The following is a 24,173-nucleotide window of genomic DNA, read 5'->3' on the forward strand; positions in this document are numbered from 1 at the left end:
TTGGCTTCTACGAATATATAGACATGTGCACAAATATACATATATACTCACATGCATGTGTGCACATGTATAAGAGCATAAACATACAAAGCCACCAGACTTTGCCCAAATGTTCCCTGGTGGCAAAAATCATCACCCACTTCCAGAGAGTTAGACTATCTTAAAGGCAGTGTATTTACTTTCGAAGCACATCTTTTTAAAAGAGCTTTCATGGGGGCTAGAGAGATGGCTCATAGTTTAAGAGCACTGACTGCTCTTCCAGAGGTCCTGAGTTCAAGTCTCAGCAACCACATGGTGGCTCACAACCATCTATAATGAGGTCTGGTATACCATTCTGGCGTGCAAGCATACATGCAGGCAGAACACTGTACATGTAATAATTAGAATTTTTTTGTAAGTTCCTGCATGGAATGTATATGAATTCTGTGTTGTGATTGGTGTGTCACACCATGAGCAGTTTTGCCATGTGCTGTCTGCATGGAACATGTATGAATTCTGTGTTGTGACTGCTGTCTCAGACACAGGTCTGAGCAGGTCTGCAATGTGCTGCCTGAATGACACACTAACCAAGTAGAGAAAAATGTGACTTACTTTGGCCTAAGACCATTTTTGTCAACTGACCTTCATTTTCTACCAACTGGACATCAAAGTCCAAAATTCCCCCAAGAAGCCTGGCCAGGGCTTCCTGTGGTTGCTCAGAACAAACAGATGCTGGGGTTACCTTTCTTACCAGCATTTTCCGAAGGACTGAAAATGACACCAGATACCCTGAGCATTATGAACATGACTTAGCAAAGTCCAAAGATCATAGGATACCTAACATTAGGACCTGCAAATACAGCTCAGCCTGTCACCACTTTGTTGCAATACTTAAGAAAATTAGTCTCACAATTTGTTGGCAATGCCTTATCATAGCTAACCTGATACTACTTCTTATTGCTAATAATATATTTTCCTCTGTGAGACATAGTTGCTTAATAAACGAGAGCAGTAAAAATACACATACAACCTTTTTTAACTGAAAAAAATATTTTTAGCTTAAAAGCAATTGTATCCAAGTTTAAATTATTTTTCAAACACAACACTTAGCCTTGGTGTTTTAGAAACACAGGTGCCCTTTTAAAAACATGCTTGTTGAAGATATGTAGACGGTGGACACTTGCTAATTTTGTAGAGGATAAATGGGTTTCTTTCATTCTTCTCCTCCTGTTTTTCTCCTCTTCCCAGCTAAATATGTAAACAAACGGATCTCGCATTACTGTGCAACAGAGACATACATCACCAAAGGGATTCTGTTGTATTGCTTGCCTGACTTTGAAGGGATCAGACCAGTAACCAAATCATTTGACTAATTAAATACTCCTGCTGGTTAAGCAGCCAGGTTCCCTTTGCAAAGCTAATCTGAAATAAATGAGAGGGAACGATGAACTGACCTGTGACACTGGGGCTGCCCCTGGTGGCTGTCTCTCTCCTCCGTCTCTCCATTGCTCTCCTTCCTGCTCTCCTTCCTTGGCAAGGCGGTGCTGATTCCCACAGGTGCAACAGCTGGATAGCCAGCCATAATTCCACAAATTGTTTAAGTTCTTGCAATGTAGAAACCAAGGCAGAACAGAAAGACGAACCACCAGGGAGTGAGTGTGGAGAGGAAGGCAAGAGAAGACCGAGGACAACTGGGTGGGAGTTGGTGAGGGTGGACCAGCCATGCGTGCAGGTATAGCATGTCTCAGTGAAACCCATTCGTCTGTGCAGCTAATGGGACTCGATCATTGCAACTTAAAAAAGAAAGTCCAAATTTCAGAGTCTTCATTTTGTTGCCTAAAACAGAGCCGAGAACGTGCGAGCACATTCAGATTTCAATCTGCACAGCCAACAAATTAAGCAAACTCGGCTGTGAGAAGGGTCCTCTCAGTCCTGGCCCTTCTGCTCTCTGAGTTTCCATCATAGGATGGCTTTTCTGCTCCCATATCAACCAGACCTTCCATCCTCACCGGCATACTTAAAGGCCGAGGCCAATGGAACAAGTGAAGAGATGGGGCTCCATTGCTGCTGTTTCCCTCTTTAACAATCAGATTAAGAAATATAATTTTCCCACTTTTATATTTTTGTCTGTTCTCGGAGATGTAACACAGCAGCAAAACATAGTTGGCCATAACGCCTGCAGGCTGCATTGCCTCATTTCACTGTGGTGAGTGTGACACTGTCACACTCCCAGTGATTAGAAGCCTCACCTCACTGGAGAACCAGCTGCAGTGCACTAAACCGGTTACGCCTGGAGGTGGTGGGCCACTCCCCACTGTTCCCTCACCTCCCCTCTTCTTGGGGTGGGGGAGCTGTCTGGCCCTGGCGCCACAAAAGGAATTAGGCTTTGGTTTGAACAGAGAGCCCGGGGCCATTAAGTTTATTTTAAGAACATGTTGCCAGAGATCTAATAAATTTCTTTGTAGCTTCAGGCGGGGCTTGTGTGAAATCTTGTTGCACCAGGTGTTGGCTTTTGTATTTTTTTTTCCTCTCCCAAGAGGGTGATGAGGGTGTGGGCCTTCCTAACTCTGCTCTCTGTCAAAGCAGGCAGGGCTACCGTGAAAACGTTTGTTGGCTTGCATTCTTATTTCTATCGGAAATTGGGAAGATGATAGCAAATTAGCTCTAGGCTGCTTTAAAAAGAGACAAAAAGTAAGACCTCCCCAAAGTTAAAAGTATATATATATATACACCTATATAATACTTAATATTTAATAATTGAAATGCCTAGATCTATAAGGAGGCCCTAGGAAAGGGCCTCCAGAGCAGGCTTGCCTGCAGGGTAATGCACTCATCTTTCACAGGAAGGCAACTCCTTTGTAGCCCATTGAAACCATACCTTTCTGGAGCTTGGTAAAAATAGCAAGCGAGGAGAAACTGCTACTCCAAAAGGCCCGGTGTCTGTATTTGTGCTGTTCACCAACATAATTATTTCTTTATTCCCCGATCAGCACATTAAGTGAAAGAGACCTGGCCTCAGCTGCTTGCATGACAAGGGTTAAAATAACTAAGTTAGCTTCGAGGCTGCCCATGCCGGTGCAGTAGTGGGCGAGAGTTCACCTTGCAATTACCCGTGTTTACTTTGCCCTTCGCCCCTTTCAGGTGCGCATTCGGGTGGATGTGCACCGGGATGGAATTCCTGGAGGCGCCTATCAGCGTCCAGACCTTAGTTCCACCATGGTGAAGGCTAACTCAGGATGAGACAGGCGACACAGCCAGTCAGGCTTGATGTAGCAAAGACTCTCAAACCCTAGGTCAGAAGATAGGAATCGGCGGTTCTTCCGTTTTTGTGGTTGCAAGGATGAAAATAAGCACGTTCCTTTTGATTTTAATTCCTTGTTTGCTGGGCGGGGGTGGGGGGTGGGGGCTGGGGCTTGGGGGAGGGGCTGTACTTAGATAATGGAAGGAGCCCGGAAGAAGGCTCGGGCTGGCAGCTTCCAGGCTGCTGTGGCCTGGTAGTTCCCTCCATCAGAAGCCATTTACCTCCCAGCCTCCTCAGCGCAGCACTGAGTGTAGCCTCCAAATCCCTCCCTGAAATTAGAGGCTGAACTCTTCTGTTCTTTTTTTTTTTTTTTTTTTCTACCATTCCTCTGCTTTGACATCGGACTCCTCCTGTCCGGTGGCCTCATTATCTGTTAGCACCAGGGTCTTTGCCAACAGGGGAGGGACATTCACTCAGATAGTATGGCTTCTATCCCGTGGCATCCGTTTGTGAACACACTAACTTTTGAAGATTAAAGGGATGCTAGCATGGCCTGAAATTCCGCGTTGACCTGAATGAACTTATCAGGTGACTCGGAGAAGTTGAGAGAAGAACACTGGGAGTCAGTGTTAAATCGGCCCCGACACAGTCAATGCAGGGATTTAACCCCACTCCCGCTGACTGGTCCACAGAACGCAGAAGTTCCCGACGTGTGTGTCTGCCGTGTGCTGAGTGGGGATGCTAAGTGTTTCATTAAAATTCGCTGACTATAGCTGCCAACCTGTCCACATTCCTCACCAGGCACTTGCGGGGCCCTCAAGTCTGAGCTGAATTCAGCCAGGTTACTCCGTTCCTGTGTTCCTTTTGCCAAGTGTTAACACTGGCAGAGCCCACCTCACGCTTCTGGTTAGGAAAAACCATCTTCACAGCCCTTTTGGCGAAAGGCAGGCAGCCCTGACCAGCAGTAACAGTACGTTCTACCTGTAATCCTGGCTGTGATGTCCAGCTTCCCTATAGCAGGGAACACGTGCCCCTAGGAGCCCCCAGGGTAGGCCCTGGAGGTGTGTCGTCACTTTTTCTGCTATTCTGTGTTTGAAGGAAAAAGGCTTCCAAAAGAGTGACACTGAAGAAGACTAAAATGTCCCCTGATTATATTCTCCTTTCCTAAAGAGACCTTAGACAGGATCGAGCGACGTAGCTCACCTTGGTCCTCTGCTTGACAGTTAGGAACACGTTCTGCACAGTCTACTATTGTGCCTGATGTCACTTCCGCCATGGTGAGTGCCTTGCAGTTGTCACTCAATGCCCGCATAAGTGTCATAGGCCTGGACCCCAGAATGCCTTAAGCACAGAATGTCTGTCAGGAGACGCTTCTGCACAAAGCTTCATCCGGTACACGCAGCTGGGTTCATCTCGATGCCACAGCCTCCGTCCACCTTCAGCTTCAGATAGGCAGCTGTGTGGGAGAGGGGACACCTTCCAACAGCAGCCACAGTGATGTCAATGCCCCAGTGTTGGCTGTGATGGCCAGGGAGGCGGCTGTCTCCCATCTGTGAATATAGCAGCGTTCCCGTCAGGCAACACTCCTGAGCAGAAGTCATGGAGGGGATTGGTTCTGTGATGTAATACTTTGTGACTCAGAAGAGTAATTTGTGGTTTGTGCTGACTAAACAGTGATTTTCAATATTCATTATATTAGGTTCTATAAAATCACCATGAAGTCCAATCAGTAAATCCTGATTGATTGTCCCTAGGGGAAATGCAGGTTTCCTAAATTCACTTCATCAGCCTATAGCTTTTAGTTGTTGTACTTCTTTCAAACAACACCTTATTTCAAGTTAGGCACCAACATTGTACACACAAGGACCCTGACTGAGAGTTGAGTTAAGCTTAGCCAACACCTGCATGTTCTTTGTAAGGTACATTGTAACTTCCTTGGATTTATGAGTAATAGCATTGTGGCGCCTTGATCTGGGAACATTTTAAATAATGAAGTCACCAGCAAAGACGTGCTACTACACAAATGATGAACTGGGGACATTCATAGAACGAGAGCTGTGCGAAGTGTCACTGTAACCCACGTGGCAGTCGAAGAGCATTGACTCCCGACTCCTACAGGCCATCCTGGGACCTCCACACTCAGACTGTTTTAAGCGTGGACGCACAGAGTGCACACACGAAATAGATTACATATATATAATATGTAATATATATGTATGGAGAATAAAGTGTGAACTGTCATACTTCAGCTGCACTCATTGCTGTTCATGAGGCAGGAGATGTTGGGTCTCCACCACTCTATTTCCTGTGAAGGGTACACTTTTTTATACCTCTCCCAAAGATAGCTGTGTGCGTGCGTGCGTGCATGTGTGTGTGAATGCATGCGCGTGTGTATGTGTGCGCACACCCATGCACACAATAATAACCAGCCACGCCCCTTTCTCTTCCACTTCCCGCCTACATTCTCTCCAAGCTCTTTTACTGCTCAGAGGGTCTGACCCCTTGTTCTCTGCAGCCTCCTTCACGTAACAAAGCAGGCAGTGGACGTGGGGTGGAGTTTCACAGAGTGGGAGGGAAAATGATTTATTAGTGACCAACTGTTGCATATGTCAGTGATTTTAATGCCTTCAACTGAAATACACTAATTAACTAAGCTAAAATAAGCACTCAGTGTAGTAAGGAGTCTGGAAAACAATAAAAAGTCTGGTCACAGAGGCTTCAAAGTCTGAGATGTCCACATCCGTGTGTCTGTGTCACCTCAGGATTAACCAACCCTTCTTGCCCTCAAGTTTAACTTTGGGTGAACCTCATCTACGGCATCAACTTCTTGTCTTGGCTTTCCAATGACTTCATTGGCAAAAAGGAGTATTAATATGTAGCAAATTCCCTGAGCTCCCACGAAACCGAATTCTTTGAAGCTCTCTTGTTCCTGGATTTCTCATCCAGAGTTACCTTTCTCTCTACCACCCTGAATGTTCAAATTTGCCACCCTTGTTAAAATGTCTAAGTTTTACCCAGTAACGAGACACAACGGTCCCACGAGGAGTTTTATTGGTGGACAGGGAAGAAAAGGAGGGGGTGAGGGGTAACTAACCTGTGCAGAGCTGAGGGAGAGAGAGGGAGAGGGAGAGGGAGAGAGAGAGAGAGAGAGGGAGAGAGAGCGAGAGAGAGCGAGAGAGAGAGCGAGAGAGAGAGCGAGGGAGAGCAAGGGGGTGTTGAGTGGTGGCTTATAAAGGGGACGGTGTACATGAGTCCCTCGAAGAGTGATGTAGTGATGATGTAGTCGCGTCACTGCGTGCACCCGGTCGTCAGGGGGCGGAGTTAATAAAATGTCTGAGTCCCTACAACCCTGACTCAAGGCCCATTTAATCACCGGGGGGCTTCCATGTTTGTCTCCTATTGCCTCTGGGTAAAGTAACCCTCCTCCTCCTCATGCATGCCCACAGCTGCAGGGCAGCACCTCCAAGCACTTGACAGTCTTGAGCTTATATGATTTGTCCCTGCGCATGCCCCATGTCCCATAACTGAAGGCCCAGTCCTGGGACCCAAAGACCCAGGTTGGCTTATGTTTTGTACCAGGCAGTATTCAGTAAGCAGTAAAACCAGCCTGACTTTATGGATCAGGGTCTGGTTCTACAAGCTGACAGTTTCTCCTGTGAAGAGCCCAAGGCCAATGCAAAGTTAGAGAGGCATCTTGTCACAGACACCACAGGGAAATGAATCCTTTCCGTGAGCATGGGGGGATTCACCAACTCCCATATAAGCACAGCCAGAATTTCACCCACTCTGGCCCCGGTGGTGATCGAGTTTGGTATGCTTTGAAAGAACAGAACTTCCTAAAATTTGCTTAAAAATACAATGATACAATTTTGCCTATAAATCAGACAATAGTACCTTAAACCTTTTCCAATATAAACACCCATTTCTAGGTGAGCACTCCACCACTGACCTACATCCCCAGCCCATAAGTATCTGTCTTTAAATATCTTTGGCTTTAAAAGGTTAATTCCAGATTAGCTTTTGTTTCATTACGGATGCATATTTGACTTCTAGGGATGTCTCCAGATTGAACTTTACTCTTGGCAAGTGGAGTTTACACTAAAAGAACATTTTTTTTTCTGGTAACTAACTTTTGTCTAAGGACAGATCCTTATTAAAGCTAAATGTTGGGCATCCTCCCTCAACAGCACAGGTCAAGGCTGAGATACACTGTGTTGTGGTTCTGAAGTGTGCTTTGTCTTAAGGGAAATCAGGAAAGCCAGTGTTTCTAAGGAGGGATGGTTGAAGATCTGTGATTCTTTGTTATTCTAAAGTAACTATTGAGTTTGAACTGAAAGAGAAAATTGCAGAAGCCTAAAGACCAGCTGGAGAAGTTCAAAGGGAGCCTTCTCATCAAAACCTTAATGGCTTTGGTGGCAGGGCTTGGGGACAAAGCACTGGGGGCCTGTGGTGATCAGCTGTCAGGCACCTGTTGTGGAGATTTATGGCACAAGCCACAGGACTTAATTTGTTTCCAGCTCCTCCAGCATCCGAGACTGGGGATCTACTTTAAAAAGGCAGCCAATCATGGAAGTAAAATTCATCTGGTTCTTAAGCTGGTTAAATTTTACGTCAAATTTTGCATTCAGTCATGTAGCCTTAGTTACAGCATTAAGATGTATGATTCCCCTCTACTGAGGTTAGAGGTGTTTACATGGTATCTAAAAGCAAGGTTGTTTTCCACTGTGTGGGTAAAACACACTTCAATTCTACAGGATCAATCATACTCTTTTTTTTTTTTTAATTTGGGAACGTTCACTCTTTGTTCCTTTTGTTTTTAAATTTAAATTAGAAACAAGCTTGCTTGACATGTCAATCCCAGCTCCTTCACCCTCCCCCTCCTCACCCACCCCCCACCAACCCTCCTACCCCAACCCCCTCCACTCCCCAGGGAGGGTGAGGCCCTCCAGGGGGAATCTTCAAAATCTGTCATATCATCCCAGGAGGGCCTAGGCCCTCCCCCCATGTGTTCAGGCTGAGAGAGCATCCCTCCCTGTGGAATGGGCTCCCAAAGTCCGTTTGTACACCAGGGCTAAATCCAAGGCCCCATAGATTGCCAAGGCCTCCTCATTGACACCCATGTTCATGGGGTCTGGATCAGTCCCATGATGGCCTCTCGGTCGCCAGTCTGGGGTCCATGAACTCCCCCTTGTTCAGGTCAGCTGCCTCTGTGGGTTTCACCAACCCAGTCTTTATTGCTTTGCTCATCACTCCTCCCTCTCTGCAACTGGATTCCAGAAGTTCAGTTCAGTATTTAGCTGTGGATGTCTGCCTCTGCTTCCATCAGCCACTGGATGAAGGCTCTAGGATGGCATATAAGGTAGTCATCAATCTCATTATCAAGGAAGGGCATTTAAGGTAGCCTCTCTACTATTGCTTGGATTCTTAGTTGGGATCATCCTTGCAGATCTCTGGAAATCTCACTAGTGCCAGATCTCTCCTCAAACCTAAAATGGCTCCCTCTATTATGGTATCTCTCCTCAAAACTATAGTGGCTCCCAAACTCTTAACACATGGAGTTAAAGTCAGCAAAGTTTAGTCCCTCAGAGTAACGGCATCTTCCTACACAAGTGACTGCCGAGATGTTGCAAGTTCTAAACCTAAGGATGGCTCACCTGTGCAGAGGAGTTAGGTGGCATTTAATTGTTTTGATTTGGACTCTACAGATGTGACTTGATGCTCTCTAGTTAAATATCCACTGGAAACCCGCAGCTTTATAATAAACTCTAAATCACTGTGTCAATTAACCTGTACCATCTCATTGTCTTATAAAAGCAAAGGCTCCTGACATTGTTTCTGGTTTTCTTTTAATAAAATCTCAAAGTGCTGTGGATCCATGGAAATACTTGTTCAGTCATATGTGAGTTAGAACTGTGAAAAAACCAGTAATTTGGTACCTAGTTCAAAATGAAAGACAGTTTTGATGTATCCTTTAAAGCAATATTTTAAAATTAAATGATTCAGTACCGGACACTATAGGTTACACTTAGGTAGAAATTCACATGACCCAGTAATTGAGGCACACCCTTTAACCAAGGCAGTAGAATTCTACTCCATTCAGTGAGATTTTTTCTTCTAATAATAATCAAAATTAAGTGCCTTCTCTCTAGATCAGGGGTGAGAGTCTGAAGAGGCAGAAATGGTCAGACAAAAAATAACTACATTTAGGAAATGAGGCTGTAAAACTAATTCAATAAAGAGGCCAACTAAGGTTAGCCGGGGTGTCTTGATTCATTCAGGGGGAAACACAGCTCTTCACCACCCAGTATTCTTCAGTGTGTAGTATTTAGAAGAGATCACTATTTCTCCATTTCAATAAAGAGAATCAAACTAAAACTGGTGAAATATTGTCAAATTTGGAAAACTCGACATTGCTAAGAGGAGCAGAAAAGTGAAGGGTATTAGGAAGGAGACTGTGCTGAGTGCAAACCCTGCCCCCAAGTTCATACACAGAACAGTGAAGGGTTAGATATGACCGCATCTCTTCCTACGAAAGTGATGGCTCAGTACGATATCCCCGTCTTTGTACATGACGTGTACTACTTAAATCAGGTAGTTAGTGCTTCTGTCTCTTTCTCCTTCATAGCAGAACTTTCAAAATCTCTCCTAGCTGTTTATAGACTATGCAATCGGTTAGATTAGGTTTTCTCTGCTGTAACAAAGTGCCCGAGATACCATCATGATAAGAACACAGGTCTAATTTAGTTTATGTGAGCAATTGGCCCTCATCCTTTGGGCCTGTGGCATGATGACAGATCATGGCTGTCTTTCTAACATCCATGTGGTGGCTCACAACCACCTACAACTCCAGTTCCCGGGATCTGATACCCTCTTACGGCCCCCACAGGCACTAGGCAGGCATGTGATGCACACACATATATGCAAGCAAAAATGCCATACACATGAAGTATTAAAATAAGTACTACAAAAGATTAATTTAAAAAGTGACCGTGGAAGGTGTATTCACCTGTATCCATGGGACTGAACTGAAAGGATTACAGGTTGAAAGTCTGCTGCTTCTATACGGTGAGACTCTGTCTCAAAATCCAAACTAGCAAGCAAGTAACAGACACACCAAAAAGTAACTTAAAAAGCTGAATTGTCTAGGAACTTACCAACTTTAAGCATAAAATAATGCTGTGTGCACATCCATAGCACATGTTGCCGCTTCTGCTTGACAATTTTAAGTGCTTCAGTAAGAACTTCATATTCATTGATTTTTGTGGGGGTGCAAGCATTTGGCAGTACTGAGGATTGAACCAAGGACATTGCATATACCAGGCTAATGTGGAACCAAGCAGCTGCAGCTCTGGCTCTGTACCTTCTATGTAGTGACTGGGAGGTTTTGTAGTGGTTTGACTAGAGAAAGCCTTGAGTTTTCCAGGTCTGGGCGATGATGGGAGCTATTACAGTGAACACCTCCTTACAATTTTATTTCAGCTTCTTTGGAAGCAAAACTCCAATGGAAGACTGGCAGGTTCAAGGGATAAAACATCCTTTTGCCTCTCGCATTCATTGTGGAAAATTTCCCAAGAGGCTGAGATACCAAGTTTCATGTCAAACAGGAGAACCAGTTTCTCAACTGCATAAGGCATTGCCTTTGGTTTTCAGGGGTGAGAGTCGGTGACTCAAAGTTACTGTGGCTTTTACTTATAAAAATTTGGAGTCAACAGACTTCACCTTGTGCAGATTTTCGGTCAACGAGAGTCTTGACATTTCTCCATCTCATCTTTCTCTACCTAGCTCTCTTTGTGTGGACTCAAAAGAGACAGAACTAGAATAAAAACTGTGTCTTTAGCTGTGTTTGTTATTTAGGCTTTGTCCCCCTTACTCTTTTCCAGAAAGACTTAAAAGGAATTAGTGATGCCTTTGTTTATGAACCTCAGAGATCAAAAGCAGTCCAAGGATAGGTGTGGAGTGATCAACTGATAACCAGTTCTTTCATTTACTCAACAGAGTAGCTCTTGCATTAGAGAGATCACACACAAGGTTCATTTTCTCCCTAGGGCAGCCAGCTCCATTTTGGTGGGAAGGTGGGAGGAGAGGGTTCCGCCAATGAAAAAGGCTGTCTGTTTGCTCTCAGGAATGGAGTGGAGTCTAGTGGAAAGGGGGGTGGAGAAGGAATATTTGTTTTTCTTTAAGTGGTTATAATTAAAGCCTTCCACCCAATTGCTCTGTGAACCAGAAAAAGGTATTTGTGAAGGGTGTGTGTGTGTGTGTGTGTGTGTGTGTGTGTGTGTGTGTGTGTGTGTGTGTGTGTGTGTGTGTGTACATTGCAGGCCTCTACAGAGAGAAGCTTGCTCTCCAGCGGCACCTTGTGGTAAATGAGTTCTTGAAAAAATACTTTTACTAATGGACAGCACATGCAAGGTATTTTTATCCTATTCATACCCCCCTTCCTGGATCCACTCCTCCCTGTTTTATGACTCTTGGCTTCAGAATACTACATGTCCCTTTCTGCTCCCCAACCTCCCATCCTGAAAGGATGGAGGAATTTATCAAAGATTGCATCCATTGTCTGTGAATGTCAAACGGCACGTGTTCTGGAGTTGTGTATTAAATCTAGCAATATTCTCTTCAGAGTTTTCAAGTTTGTGAATTGTTCAGGCCATTCATTCAAGAAAGCAGTAAAGTTTGACATTCGTTTTCCAGGTGGAAACAAGTTAACCAACCAGCATTTTCGACTGAATTGGGCGTGGATCTCCTTCGAAAAGGAATACTACTTGATCAACGAAGATTCCAAATTTCTTGATATTGTTCTTAAACGCAGAGGATACCTGGGAGAAACTTCATTTATAAGTAAGTTTAATTTACACTTTCCATGTGTTTATATTTTTTCTCTAGTGATTAAACTGCAGTGCTAATTTAGGACACTGATCTAGGTTAAAATCTTAGTGAAATGTTGATACTTGATTTTTAACTACTTAGAGATCATAACAGATTTGTGTCAAGGTGCATGAGTGTGACCTTTCTGTAGTGTAAAATACAATCACAAATTTGGAAGTAATCATAGATGAATTAAAAAATAAAGTCAAATGTCACCAGGTTAGAATAAACTAATAAGAATGTAATTCATCCCCAGGGTACAAGTCAGCTGAAACAGCAGTGTAAAATACACACGACAGATACAATAATAAATAAGCAAAATGGATTCAGGGAGTTGTTGGGCATCAAAGTGTTAACTCGCCATGTTTTGAGTTTGAAGACCCTGTAGCCTTCAACATGTACTGACCAGTACATGTTAAAACGATACATGTTGAGGCCTAGTCATTTTCTTCTGCCTTATTTAATAAGACCAAGAGTCAGCAGCAAATGAATAGAACCTTTCTTCAGCTCCGATTCCAGGCCACATTTCATCTCATGTAATCACAGAATAAGGAAGTGCATGCCGCAGACATTGATGCCCAGTGCTGAGCACCCTGATGGAAAGTGGCAGTGTACCCCAGACAGCGATATCATTTTGAGCACCACACATTTAACAGAGCGGCTAAGTGCAGAAGAGCTTTGGAGGGGGGAATTGCTAATCACAACAGGAAGCTAGGAAAGGGACTGGCGAAAATAAAAGGGTTGTCTCTGAAACCATTACTTTGAAACTGCACTAGCATGCCACCCCTTAAACATTAGGTCCCTGTTGACAGGGACGTTCTCCCCCGACATGCTTGGACAACGGATATTAATTACTCCTTACTTTAAAAGTAGGGTTTTTATTTGTATTGTCCTGACTTTTGGAAAGAGGCGTGTCCACCTGCAGCCCGGGCAGCACCCCCTGGTCCTGCATTTGCTGTGCTTGCTCTGCATTTGCTCTGTACGTTCTATTTGACTTTCTAGAACGCGGCAGATGTTCATACCGCTCTCCTCATAAGGGACTCGGTCTCTCTGCAGGTGCTCCCCCTCTCTGCACATTCCCATGCTTAGCGTCAGGGAGGGATCAGTGTCTACTGTGCTTTGGGCCTGAAAACACAGTGAATAAACTGCACTGATAATAAGGGACAGCAGAGAACCTCAGTGCTTGTCAGCGATGCGTCTATGTGCAGGCTGTCCCCACTGTTGGCACGTTCATGTGATCCGAGTCCAGAGCTGTCCTGTGGAGAACACTGACAAAGTTAGCCATTGAAAATATTCTAAGGACTTTCAAGTCTGTTTTTTTTTTCTCCATCCTTTTTTTTTTTTAATTATTCTTCCTCAGTGGAACGCTAATACATTTTCCTAAGTTATTTGTTTGGACCAACTATAGTTTCCTGCGACTGTGACTATACCATAAATCTACGGTGGTTCCACAGCTCTCCTTGGTTCACCTCACACAGCTGCTTTGTAAACGGGGGTGGAAGACTATTAGGAAGACCCTGTGTGTCCACGCCTCCCCTTGTGTCCACGTCTGCCATCACTGAAGATGGCCCTGAAATTATGCCGGGACCTGGGTTAGAAGTCGAGTGAAACACAAAGCAGAGTTACATACGTCTGCAATGAAGATGCTAGTCCCATAAAATTTCCACTCGCACGTACGGACCTGAGAATGCATTGTAGCTGCAGATAGAGTATCACTTGAGTACAATTAGTAAATGAAGAAATGCATAAGATGTGTAATGCATTCTCCCAAAGATGACTCTTCGCCTTGTAACCCATGTTAAATTGAGTTTGCATTCCTGTGAGAGAACTCTGGGCCAAAGCAATTTAAGGGAGGAAAGGAAGGAAGGAAGGAAGGAAGGAAGGAAGGAGGGAGGGAGGGAGGGAGGGAGGGAGGGAGGGAGGGAGGGAGGGAGGGAGGGAGGGAGGGAGGGAGGGAGGGAGGGAAGGAAGGAAGGAAGGAAGGAAGGAAGGACAGACTACCCAAAAGTGGCAGTGAATGGAGAGAGGCAGGAGTGTCTCCAACGGTGCCAGCAGGAGCATGAGAGGGGGCTGTTCACATCTTGGTTGATCAGAAAACAAAGAGCTAGACCAGCCATGGGGGCCCAAGTAACCTTCAAAGACCTGACCCCGGTGACCAGCTTCTGCCAGGCTGCACACCTTTAAAATAATGCCAGTAGATGCAGCCTGCACATTCAAAGCATCAGATGAAAGGGGTGTTCCATGCTTTTTTAAAAAAATATTTTATTTATTGTGTATACAGTCTTCTGCCTGTGTGTCAGCAGAGGGCACCAGATCTCATCCAAGGTGGTTGTGAGCCACCATGTGGTTGCTGGGTACCGAACTCTGGATCTTTGGAAGAACAGTCAGTGCTCTTAACCTCTGAACCATTTCCAGCCCGGATGTTCCATGTTTAAACCCTAATGAACTTTAAGTCAATTCTTAAGGTTGACACATAAAGTAGTGGGCTTTGCCATGGCATTTTCACGCATGCACATCATGCTTTGTTCCTGCTCATCTTCTGCTGCTGCCCTCTCCCGACCCTCCCTTCTGCGGTCATGTGACGTGAATTCTGTTACCCTTACTTCCTCCACTCCCATTATGATCTCTTTCTTGTAGCTGGAGTTTCTTGTCCTACCAGGTCCCGCCGCCCTTCAGCCCCAAATAAGCACACAGAGACACAGTGGCTGTCAAACCGCTGGCCGATGGCTAGGGCTTATTACTGGCTAGCTCTCTCTTAATTATTAACCCATAGCTATTAATCTTGGCTTACTGGGGAATGCCCAGACCTGTTACCCTTTGGCTGCCACATGGTGTCTCCCCGTGACTCTCTGCCTCTCCCCGGAGCATTCTCCTCATCTCCTAGTCCCGCCTATCTTCCTGCCTCTGCTGGTCTAGCAGTGTTTTATTCATCAACCGATAAGAGAAGCACAGACCCAGAAGGACATCCCCCATCACACCTAGGCTTCACACTCAAGGAAGCCCATGTGCTCGCCTCTCTGCTTCTTGCTCAGTTCACTTACTGTAATGACTTTCAGTTCTGTCCATTGCATTACCCTGTAACTGTCAGGATTCTTTTTTCTTTATGACTGAATGGAAGCCCATTGTGTCTGTGAACCACAATTTCTTTATACGCTATCCTTTCCATGATCATCTAAGCTGCCTCCATCTCTTAGCAGTAATTGGACATGCCGGTATCTCTGCGGTGTATAACAAGCTCTTACAACCCACTAATCAACTAATGTGATTTGTATTTGATGACAGTCTTTGCATCTCAAGGATCTCATTGCTACTAGTTACTAAACATCTATCAATGGCAAGAAACATCCTTAAGCCCACTGAGTGCTTTATCAATATATCTTTCTCATAATAACTCCCTTCACTAGCACCCCTAAGACCTTGAGTCCTGGCTGTGGTGCTGCATTAGGCAATGGGCCTATAAAACGAAAACAGTTAATTCATGCTGAGTCTTTCTTTATACATGCCAGGCCTAGACCCCAGTATCCTATAGGTCTTAACCCCACAAGAAAATTTGCATTGAATCTTCCACCTCACAGGGGAGCAAAGAGAGAAAATGGGATACTCCCAAACATTCAGGGTCCCAGGGCCCACACTGATAACCACTACACCAGTGTCTCACAACTGAGAGTGGTTAGCATTCTATTGCTGTGTGGATGAGAGGGATGAAAATCCATTTTCTCAGTCTAAGAGCCCTCACTTCAGCCCTGCACTACTCTTCCATGTGAGAGAAGACACAAAAGCAGCTTCATTTAACAACTGAAGTGAACACTTGTGGGTGTTTTCAGTAGCCACAGTGGGGATTTGATATTGCAACCTGTGTTTCATCGGGTGGATGCCTTTGCTCTCCTGTGATAAACGTGGTTGAAACTGGAGGATATGCCCTGTATTATATGAATTCCCTTTTGGCTTTAAGTGTCCTTTGAATCTTCTGGAAAGAGTCCATGACTGAGAAAAGAGAATCCAGCTGAGCAGGCAGCAGTCGGCCGAGGCAGACTAGCAGGGCTCTGCTGGTCATGCTGTGGGGATTGTAGTGGGTCCAAGGGACACTGACTGTCCCTCTGTGAGCACTGGGAGCAGGGCACTCTCGGGAGATCTGCAGAACTCACCAGATGCAAACAGTGACTCCTGTTTTAGGCCCTTGATCTTTTGACATTAAATAAGCCATACTGTATCTGCTACTGAAGCAGATGCATGTGTGAAATATTTACCTCTCTGGTGCTTTTCTGAGGACGCTAAGACAAATGCTTTTTGGATTATCAGCCTGTGATATAGTCAGATGTATTCAAAGTAATCTTTTTGTTTTTGTTTTTGTCTTTTTGAGACAGGGTTTCTCTGTGTAGCCTTGGCTGCCCTGAAACTAACTCTGTAGCCAAGGCTGGCCTCAAACTCTCGGAGACCCACCCACCTCGGCCTCCCAAGTGCTGGGATTAAAGGTGTACCACCACCACCACAGGGATAAAGTAACCACCATAAGACAATGTGTTTTGTTTTAGTCTGTGGTAGAGATTCAGCAGTGAAGGCAGAGCCAGATGCTCAGCAACGAAACAAAGAAAAAGAGGGAATGGTTGGGTTTATTCTAGAATGAATGAATTCCACTCTCTCTGCAGGCATCAGCACGAGGGATGGGACGGCGCACAGAGACAGGGACTTCAAGGGCAAGGCCCAGCGGCAAGTGCAGTTCAACCCGGGCCAGACCAGGGCCTCGTGGAGAGTGCGGATCCTGAGCGATGGGGAGCACGAGCACTCGGAGACCTTCCAGGTGGTCCTCTCTGAGCCCGTGCTGGCGGTGCTGGAGTTCCCCACGGTGACCACTGTGGAGATCATTGACCCAGGCGACGGTGAGCCTGACCATCATTTCCCTTACGTCACTGTTGATTAGCTTTTAGGACAAAGCCCCTTTCTTTACACAGGAGTTTAAAGGCACTATTGGAACTTTCTGTACAGAGAATTTTCAGGATTCTTTAGAATTCGCAGGTGCATTGATGGGAAGAGGGAAATGTAACCGTAATGATGGGAAGCTCTGTCTCAGGTAAAGCAACTGCGGTGTTGTTAATGCCGGGTCTTTTCCATGACTGGCGTTCTCGTGTTAGAACCAGTGAGGTTGGGTCCTCAAAGTCTTCCGGGTGTCTTAGAGCACCTTTTAAGCAAATGGTTTGAGCGTGAGGCCATTGAAGGCTCAGTTTGTCCCCTGACTGCAGTTTATGGCTTCCACATCTGTGGTATGGTTCCCACACCCGGCCTCCCCGCTTTCTGGGGTGAGCTGTCCTGAGCCACTGCTCTGAATTTCTCTCCCGCTTCTTTCCTTGTCAACGTGTGAGCTTGGCTGACATTGTGAAAATGAACATTAATGTTCTTGTAAGTTGGCCTTTTCCTGCCCCTGGTTTGTCGTGCTGTGTATTTGAGTTGGGGCGTCGTGGGTAAATGGCGTTTACACAAACCTCATTGAGACTTCTAAACTTGAAATGCTGTCAGAAGCCAGACAGCCTGCTTTGTCAGTCAGAAAATTCTTAAATGCTCTACCAAGATACAGTCCACTGAGCTCATAAAACAGGGACTCGTGCAAATCCCTGTGTTAAAAGACTCAGCATAATTAAAGAGGCCGGATCAGAACCAGGGGCTCTGGTGCCCCGAGCTTATCTAATTCCTCTGCCTCCAGTCAAATATGAAGTCCCCTTACGCTTATAGTCTTTATTAAAGAACATTAATTGTATCTGCTTTATCTGCGAATAAACAATTGAACTTGCTTCTAGTCTGCAGCTTTGGGGATATACTTCGATAATAATGCTTTTCTCTTTTGCACACCCCATGACAACTTTAATGCACGTAAGCTGCTCCATTAGCTTAAGCTGGAAGCTAGCTTTTGAGATTTTATTTGCTATTTAGTAAAATTGCTATCATTTACCTTAAGGAATAAGACTTAAACTTACTTGTGCATTCCTAACCATAAGGTAAGATATTTCTCTCTACCAGTGACATGTCTGAGCAATGACATTTTAAAACAAAAGCAACACAAATCTTGAAAAACATAAACAAATATTCATAATTATTCTATTACAGTCTCTATATTCTTTTATAGTTTTAATTGGATATGATTTAAGGATATGATTTGTGTATTTCACTCCATACATTCGCATCTGTATTCACCTGCAAACAGACATCCTTTGTTGCTTACTTGTTTAATGTGAAGCCACACTCAGTGCTAGCATGGATAAGGTCTAATTCCTCCCCTGCCTGCCCATAGTAGTGACCCGCCGAAACACTAATCAGTGCTGACCCTTCACCTCCGCCTCAGGACTAGTCCAGTCCTCACGTGCCTGTGGCATCCGTGCTCCAGCAGTCTTGAGTGGCAGACACCACAGAGATGTCTCCAGGACTCCCCTGAGAATTTGGGGATGTCCATGAACACAATAAGAGTTCATCTCCAAGCTGTACTGACAGCTTGTCCCTGCCCTGTCCCTTGAGAAGGGGCTATCCAGAGGCAGTTTAACCATCCGAAGGACCTTTGGGTCCAGAGGAGACACATGTTGTTGTGTGGGAATGTAGGATGGAATTAGTGTTATTCAGGAAGCTGTGGGGGGGCAGGGAGTGATTGGAACATTGTGCCGGGAGCATGGGTAGCGGCAACTCCCCGGCTCATAGACTCACATGTCTACTGCACACATCAATAGGTTACATTTCCTTGTAATTCGAAGATGGAAAAACTAAAACAGGGAAGGCAGACTTCTCAACAGCAGCAGGAATTTCTCTGTTAAACTCGCCACGTTGCCAGATGTTCATGGCCCATGGGTGCTACACAAGAGAAGGCAGCCATCTGAGTCCAGGATTTCATTCTCACCTGTCATTTCTACTCTTCTGCTGACTTTTCCTGTATAACCCTCTTAACATTTTTAGAGATGCACTTATTTTACATGCATGTATTTTCCCTGCACGCATGTATGTGTACCACATCCATGAAGTAAGTGCCCATGGGAGCCAGAAAGAGGGCATCAGACCCCTGTAACCTGGATTATAGACGGTTATGAGTCGCCATGTGGGTGCTGGGACCTGAGCCCAGGTCCTCTGCGAGAGCAGCCGGTGCTCCTAAGTGTGCTCAGCCGTTGCTCCAGCCTTAACACCCAGTTTTGAGAGGTTTACATTAGAATGATTCTTAGCTTCCTGTTTATTAAATTCTGTATCTCAAATAATACCACTGTTTCTTATTCTTAGAAATGTATAGACACCAACTAGTAAACCCTTTTGTCTCTGTTAAAGGAAAATACATAAGACCTAAACTTAATAAAATAGATCCTACTTCTTTTTTTACTTCTTAATCTCTACTCAGAATAAAGTGAATTTTATATATGCTTACTGGGAGACCACAATCTCAAATATTCAAGTACAAATATATAAAGAAAAGTATAAAAAGCCCATTTTATGAAACTATTTTTCTTATTACACCTGAAATGCTTATAAAATTGTATTGATCAAGTCATTTTGATATTTCCCTTATTATATATTATTATATTTATATGATATATATCATTATATATACATATATATCATGAGTAAGTAGATCAACTATTACATTTCTGTAAATGTTTTTGGTGGAATCAAATTTAGTTACTACCTAATATTATAAAAATAGGTGTGGCTGGAGAGGTGGCTCAGCAGTTAATGGTACTTAGTGCTCTTGCATAGGACCCATTGACCACATGGTGGCTGGCACTCACCTGTAACTCCAGTTCTGAGTGATCTGATGCCCTCTTCTAGCCCCTGTGGGCTCCTGAGTGTCTGTGGTTCACATATGTGCATGCAGGCAAGGCATTCAAGCACAGTAAGGACATAGTGATTGCCAGATCACTTTAGGCAGTAAGTTCAAAGAATAACATTTGAATCTCCTACTATCCTGATACGAACTTGTATCACCTCAAATGTGAGTTAGGCTCACCGATTTCCCCTGCTTCTTTCCTGAGGTCCTGTTAAAAATGGCCTATATTAACTCGTGTCACTTTAGAAGAAAAGGACAAGTAACAAAGTGTAAAAGAAATGTCAAAGTTCAGACATCAGTGACAGTATTCAGACACTTCTGCGCTGAGCACACTTGTTGGCCACGTCTAAATGCACCGCAGTGGCCTGAAGACATCCTGGAATGCCTCCTGAGTTGTTTTCAAGCATGCCAGATTCCTTCAAGGCGGGGAACACTCGTTGCTTTCATTCATGCTCCAAGTTCTCTTCCTCTTCATCTATTATGATAGATTTTTTAGAAGATAATCTGGTCTGCCATGTCTTTAGTATTCTTTTTCATCCGTACAATGCAATGGAGAAAAAAGGACAGAATGAACATTATCTCTCAACTGTGGCTCCAACTTTATTTCTGAGAATTGAAGCCGCTTTTTTGTTTTCCCAAGTTGCAGCATAGTCAAAACTTAAAAATAAAACCCACAGTCACCAGGCAGAGCATCCATCTTGGTGAAGTCATATTGATGGACAAAGGATGAGTTCACTTTATCCACGTTTATCTTTCCAAATAGAGAGTATTCACACTTCCCTATAAATGGGAAAGCAGCTCACATTTATTGTCCGAAAGATAATTCAGTAAGAGCAGAAATGAGGAGAGGTATGAGGGGCCAAAGAGACCTTAGACTTGCTGGCTTTTTCCTCTACAAACCTGAAGGCAGCAGAAGTGAAGCGTGTTAGTTTGTCACGCGGAGGCGGCCATTTCTAGTGTTTGGGAGCATGTCCCCGAGGTTGCCTTTTCTCATGCTGGCTTCCATTTGCTTCCTGAGAGCTTGTTAATCCCCTGACGTAGCCCTTACTCCCTTTGTATGCATTGTGGTAGCCTGTTATGTTGTTGCACACAAATTCTGAACTCCAAAATCACCAAGAGACCTATTCCAATGCAAAAGCGAAGAGTCTTTTATTGCTTAAAAAGTTAACTTCATCTGTCCAACATGGCCACTGGAGTGAGAAGGACCCGGGGAATTTATTGGGGGGTGAGAGGGGAGTGTCTAGAGGTACGCAACACTCTCTGGATTGGTGCCCTTCTGGGCTTGGGCGACCTGTCCTGTGCTGATTGGTTAACTGGTTGTTATGGCCTATAGGCCCTTCCAAGGTGGTTGCTATGCTCTGCACGTCAATGTTACCACTTTTACTACTTTTACTTAAGCCCTGTAAAGCACATCAGCTAACTTCTGATTGGTTCCTTGCCTCGTGGAGGGGATCTGACCTAGGGCAGTTCCTGCAAGGTCAGAAGGCTGGAAACGAACCACATGCGCTGAGTCAGGGGCCTTTGTCTTTCTAGGTCACGGCTGCTTAAGCAGGGGCCTGGGTGGGGGTGTGGCCCCTTCAATGTGAATGGACTTTCACAAGGGTGCTTTCGTGATGTATGTCTTTGCATGTTCTCTGTCTGTTCTAATGTATGCTAGTCATGTTACCTCCTTTCAGGATGTTATATTATGCAATTATATACATAGATTAATAGAAAATATACAGGAAGTTCTCAACTCTTTTTAAAGAAATCATCTAGGTACTTGCTTCTAGCTCCCTTTTAACCTTCCTCCCCTCTCCCTGCCTTTGCTCCACCTTAACTACGCTGTATACGTCTTGACGTCAGTTAGCTTCTCCTTTTCCTTTTGGGAGAACACCAGGCAACCATGGAGGTTATGAACAAGGGCTCTGAGATGACTTGTCTGAGTTCAAATGCATTGCCAGCGCCTCCCCACTACCTTCAGTAGGCTATGTGGTGTGTGTGTGTGTGTGTGTGTGTGTGTGTGTGTGTGTGTGTTGTATCTTCAGAGCTAAAATTCAGATCACAAAAGTTCTTACCTCAAAGGTTATTGCAAAAATAAAGCCAGCTGCTACACGTGGAGGGTTCAGAATAGGACTTGGCAAATGGTAAGGTGTTAGCTAACTGTATTTAAAGACAGATGCAAGGATGGCGTACTTCAACATTTCCCTCATGAAAAGTTGAGCTTACTTGAGGCAGTCTGTGTGTACACTTCTATTGTGTCTGTAAAGCAAAGTTGGAAATCATGTTACCCTAAATGGCAACCGGAGAAATCATTCAATTGTCTTTCTGATATCCTTTCGTGGTTTCTCCCGCAGCTTACATATTTATGTGAAAAGTTATGTCAACAGAAGATCTGAACTTGATATGGGCATATTTACCCTCTGTCAGATCAACTGTAGGAGTGAATTCCAGGTCTGAGGCCATTGTCCAGACACACGGCTTTCCTCTCCATTCACAGCTCAAGCCCACAGGCACAGCGGAGTCCTGACTTGTATAATCCAGTGTGCGTGGGTCACAGGGCGCAGAAGGAAGCAAACCATAAACCCCCAGGTTTAATCCCTACTGGGGCTGCTTAACCCTGCACGAGCAGCTCCCTCAGAACATACTTGAAAACAAAACTGGCCAGGACAAATTTGCAGTGTAGAATGAATATTGGCTGACTAACCCTGGTTTAATCAGCTCTGGCTTTCGTAACAAAGTATCATAGATAGGGTGACTTTAATATAACAGATAATAATATCCATTAGTTCCTCACAGTTGTGGGGGATTAAGAACCTAAGCTCAAGGTGCAGGGCTAGGGAAGAAGGCTTGCTTAGTGTCTTTGCGACCAGCAATGCTAAAACAAAACCAACAGATCAAGCTTGGGCTAGTATACTCAGTCCCTGATGAGGGTCCTCCAGGCTTACAGACAGCCACCTCCCAGGTGTGTCCTCAGTTTATCACTCAGCTTATCACTCAGGAGAGGGGGGAGAGAGAGGAGAGAGAGAGGAGAGAGAAGAGAGAGAGAAAGAGAGAGGAGAGAAAGGAGAGAGAGAGAGGAGAGAGAGAGGAGAGAGGAGGGAGAGAGAGAAGGAGAGAGGGGGAGGGAGAGAGGGAGGAGAGAGAGAGAGAGAGAGAGAGAGAGAGAGAGAGAGAGAGAGAGAGAGAGAGAGAGAGAGAGAGAGAAGAGGAGAGCTCCTTGCCCTCTCTCAGCACATCCTGCTCTTGGGCTCTTTCACAGTAACCCTTTTGTATGGAACTCTCTGCTCTTCACCTAGACATCTCGACTGCCTTCCCAACTCAGCTCAACGGTACCAGAAACACTTCCTGTGACTTTTCTAAGTACTGTAGGCCATCCAGGCGTCACATCTCCAGACACTTGATTTTCTTTCTGTCACACCACCCCCAGTATCTTAGGTATCTTCTTATGTGTTTGATTACTTTCTTCCTACTTCCAACCCGTCAATAAAAAGGAAACTCCACGAGGGCACAAGTTTCACCCACTTCTGCATCATGGTGCCCGGTATAGTGCCTGGCAAGTTGAAATCAGTGTCTAATAAATGAATAATTAGTTATAAGATGGGGGCATTCTAAAAGTGACTATCAGTGAGAGTCTTGGAAGGAAACAGATGACACTGGGAAAATTAGTCATTTCAAAAGCACTTCATCTCATGATTGTTTTCCAAAGGTGAGGGCAGGATCTAAAACCCAGGCTTGTGAAATGCCCCTGGGGCAGTAAGAGGTAGTGTCAGCTCCAGCACCACCTCTAGGTCTGGAGAGAGTTGCACATGCCTCTGGATATCTGAGCGGTGCCGGGAAAAATGAACTCCAGAACTCAGTTTTCATGGATGTGTGTCTGTATCTTTGCATTTGTGAACTCATATATGTGTGGTACTCAAGGAGGCAAGGTGTCGGATCCCCTGGAGCTAGAGTTACAGGATGCTGTGAGCCACCGCACATGCGTGTTAGGAACTGAACCCTGGTCTCTCTGCAAGAGCAGCATGCTCTTCACCACGGAACCATTTCTGGGTTTTGTTCTGCAAGCCCCTTCCTGCAGGCTTCCCTTTGGCTGACCAACCAGAATCCTCGGCATCAGAGAAACCTCCACAAAGGCTCTCATCCTTATGTCCCCAGCCACAGGGCAGGGTGGACTGAGCATCCAAACTGTGTAGGCAATTCTAGAGTCTTTCATAGCCTCCAGAGGAATTGTGCTTACTGTTTCAAAAGATAATCAGGAAGTGTGTTCTGTGTGGATGTTAAGGCTTTCAGAGAAACAGGCTTCCAGAGGAATACCACAGTCTG

At 44.9% G+C, this 24,173-nt stretch overlaps 1 protein-coding gene across 1 annotated transcript in view; it reads left to right on the top strand.

The window, feature by feature from the left end:
- Positions 1-24,173, top strand: part of Frem2 (FRAS1 related extracellular matrix 2) — a 131,591-nt gene that overhangs the window by 47,531 nt on the left and 59,887 nt on the right. The window contains exons 3-4 of the mRNA XM_040754431.1: positions 11,912-12,058; positions 16,732-16,962. Of these exons, the coding sequence (XP_040610365.1) occupies positions 11,912-12,058; positions 16,732-16,962 (378 nt within the window). The remainder of the gene's footprint in view (positions 1-11,911; positions 12,059-16,731; positions 16,963-24,173) is intronic.

Source organism: Mesocricetus auratus, unplaced genomic scaffold (assembly GCF_017639785.1).
Source record: "Mesocricetus auratus isolate SY011 unplaced genomic scaffold, BCM_Maur_2.0 Super-Scaffold_100011, whole genome shotgun sequence".
Lineage (NCBI taxonomy): Eukaryota > Metazoa > Chordata > Mammalia > Rodentia > Cricetidae > Mesocricetus > Mesocricetus auratus.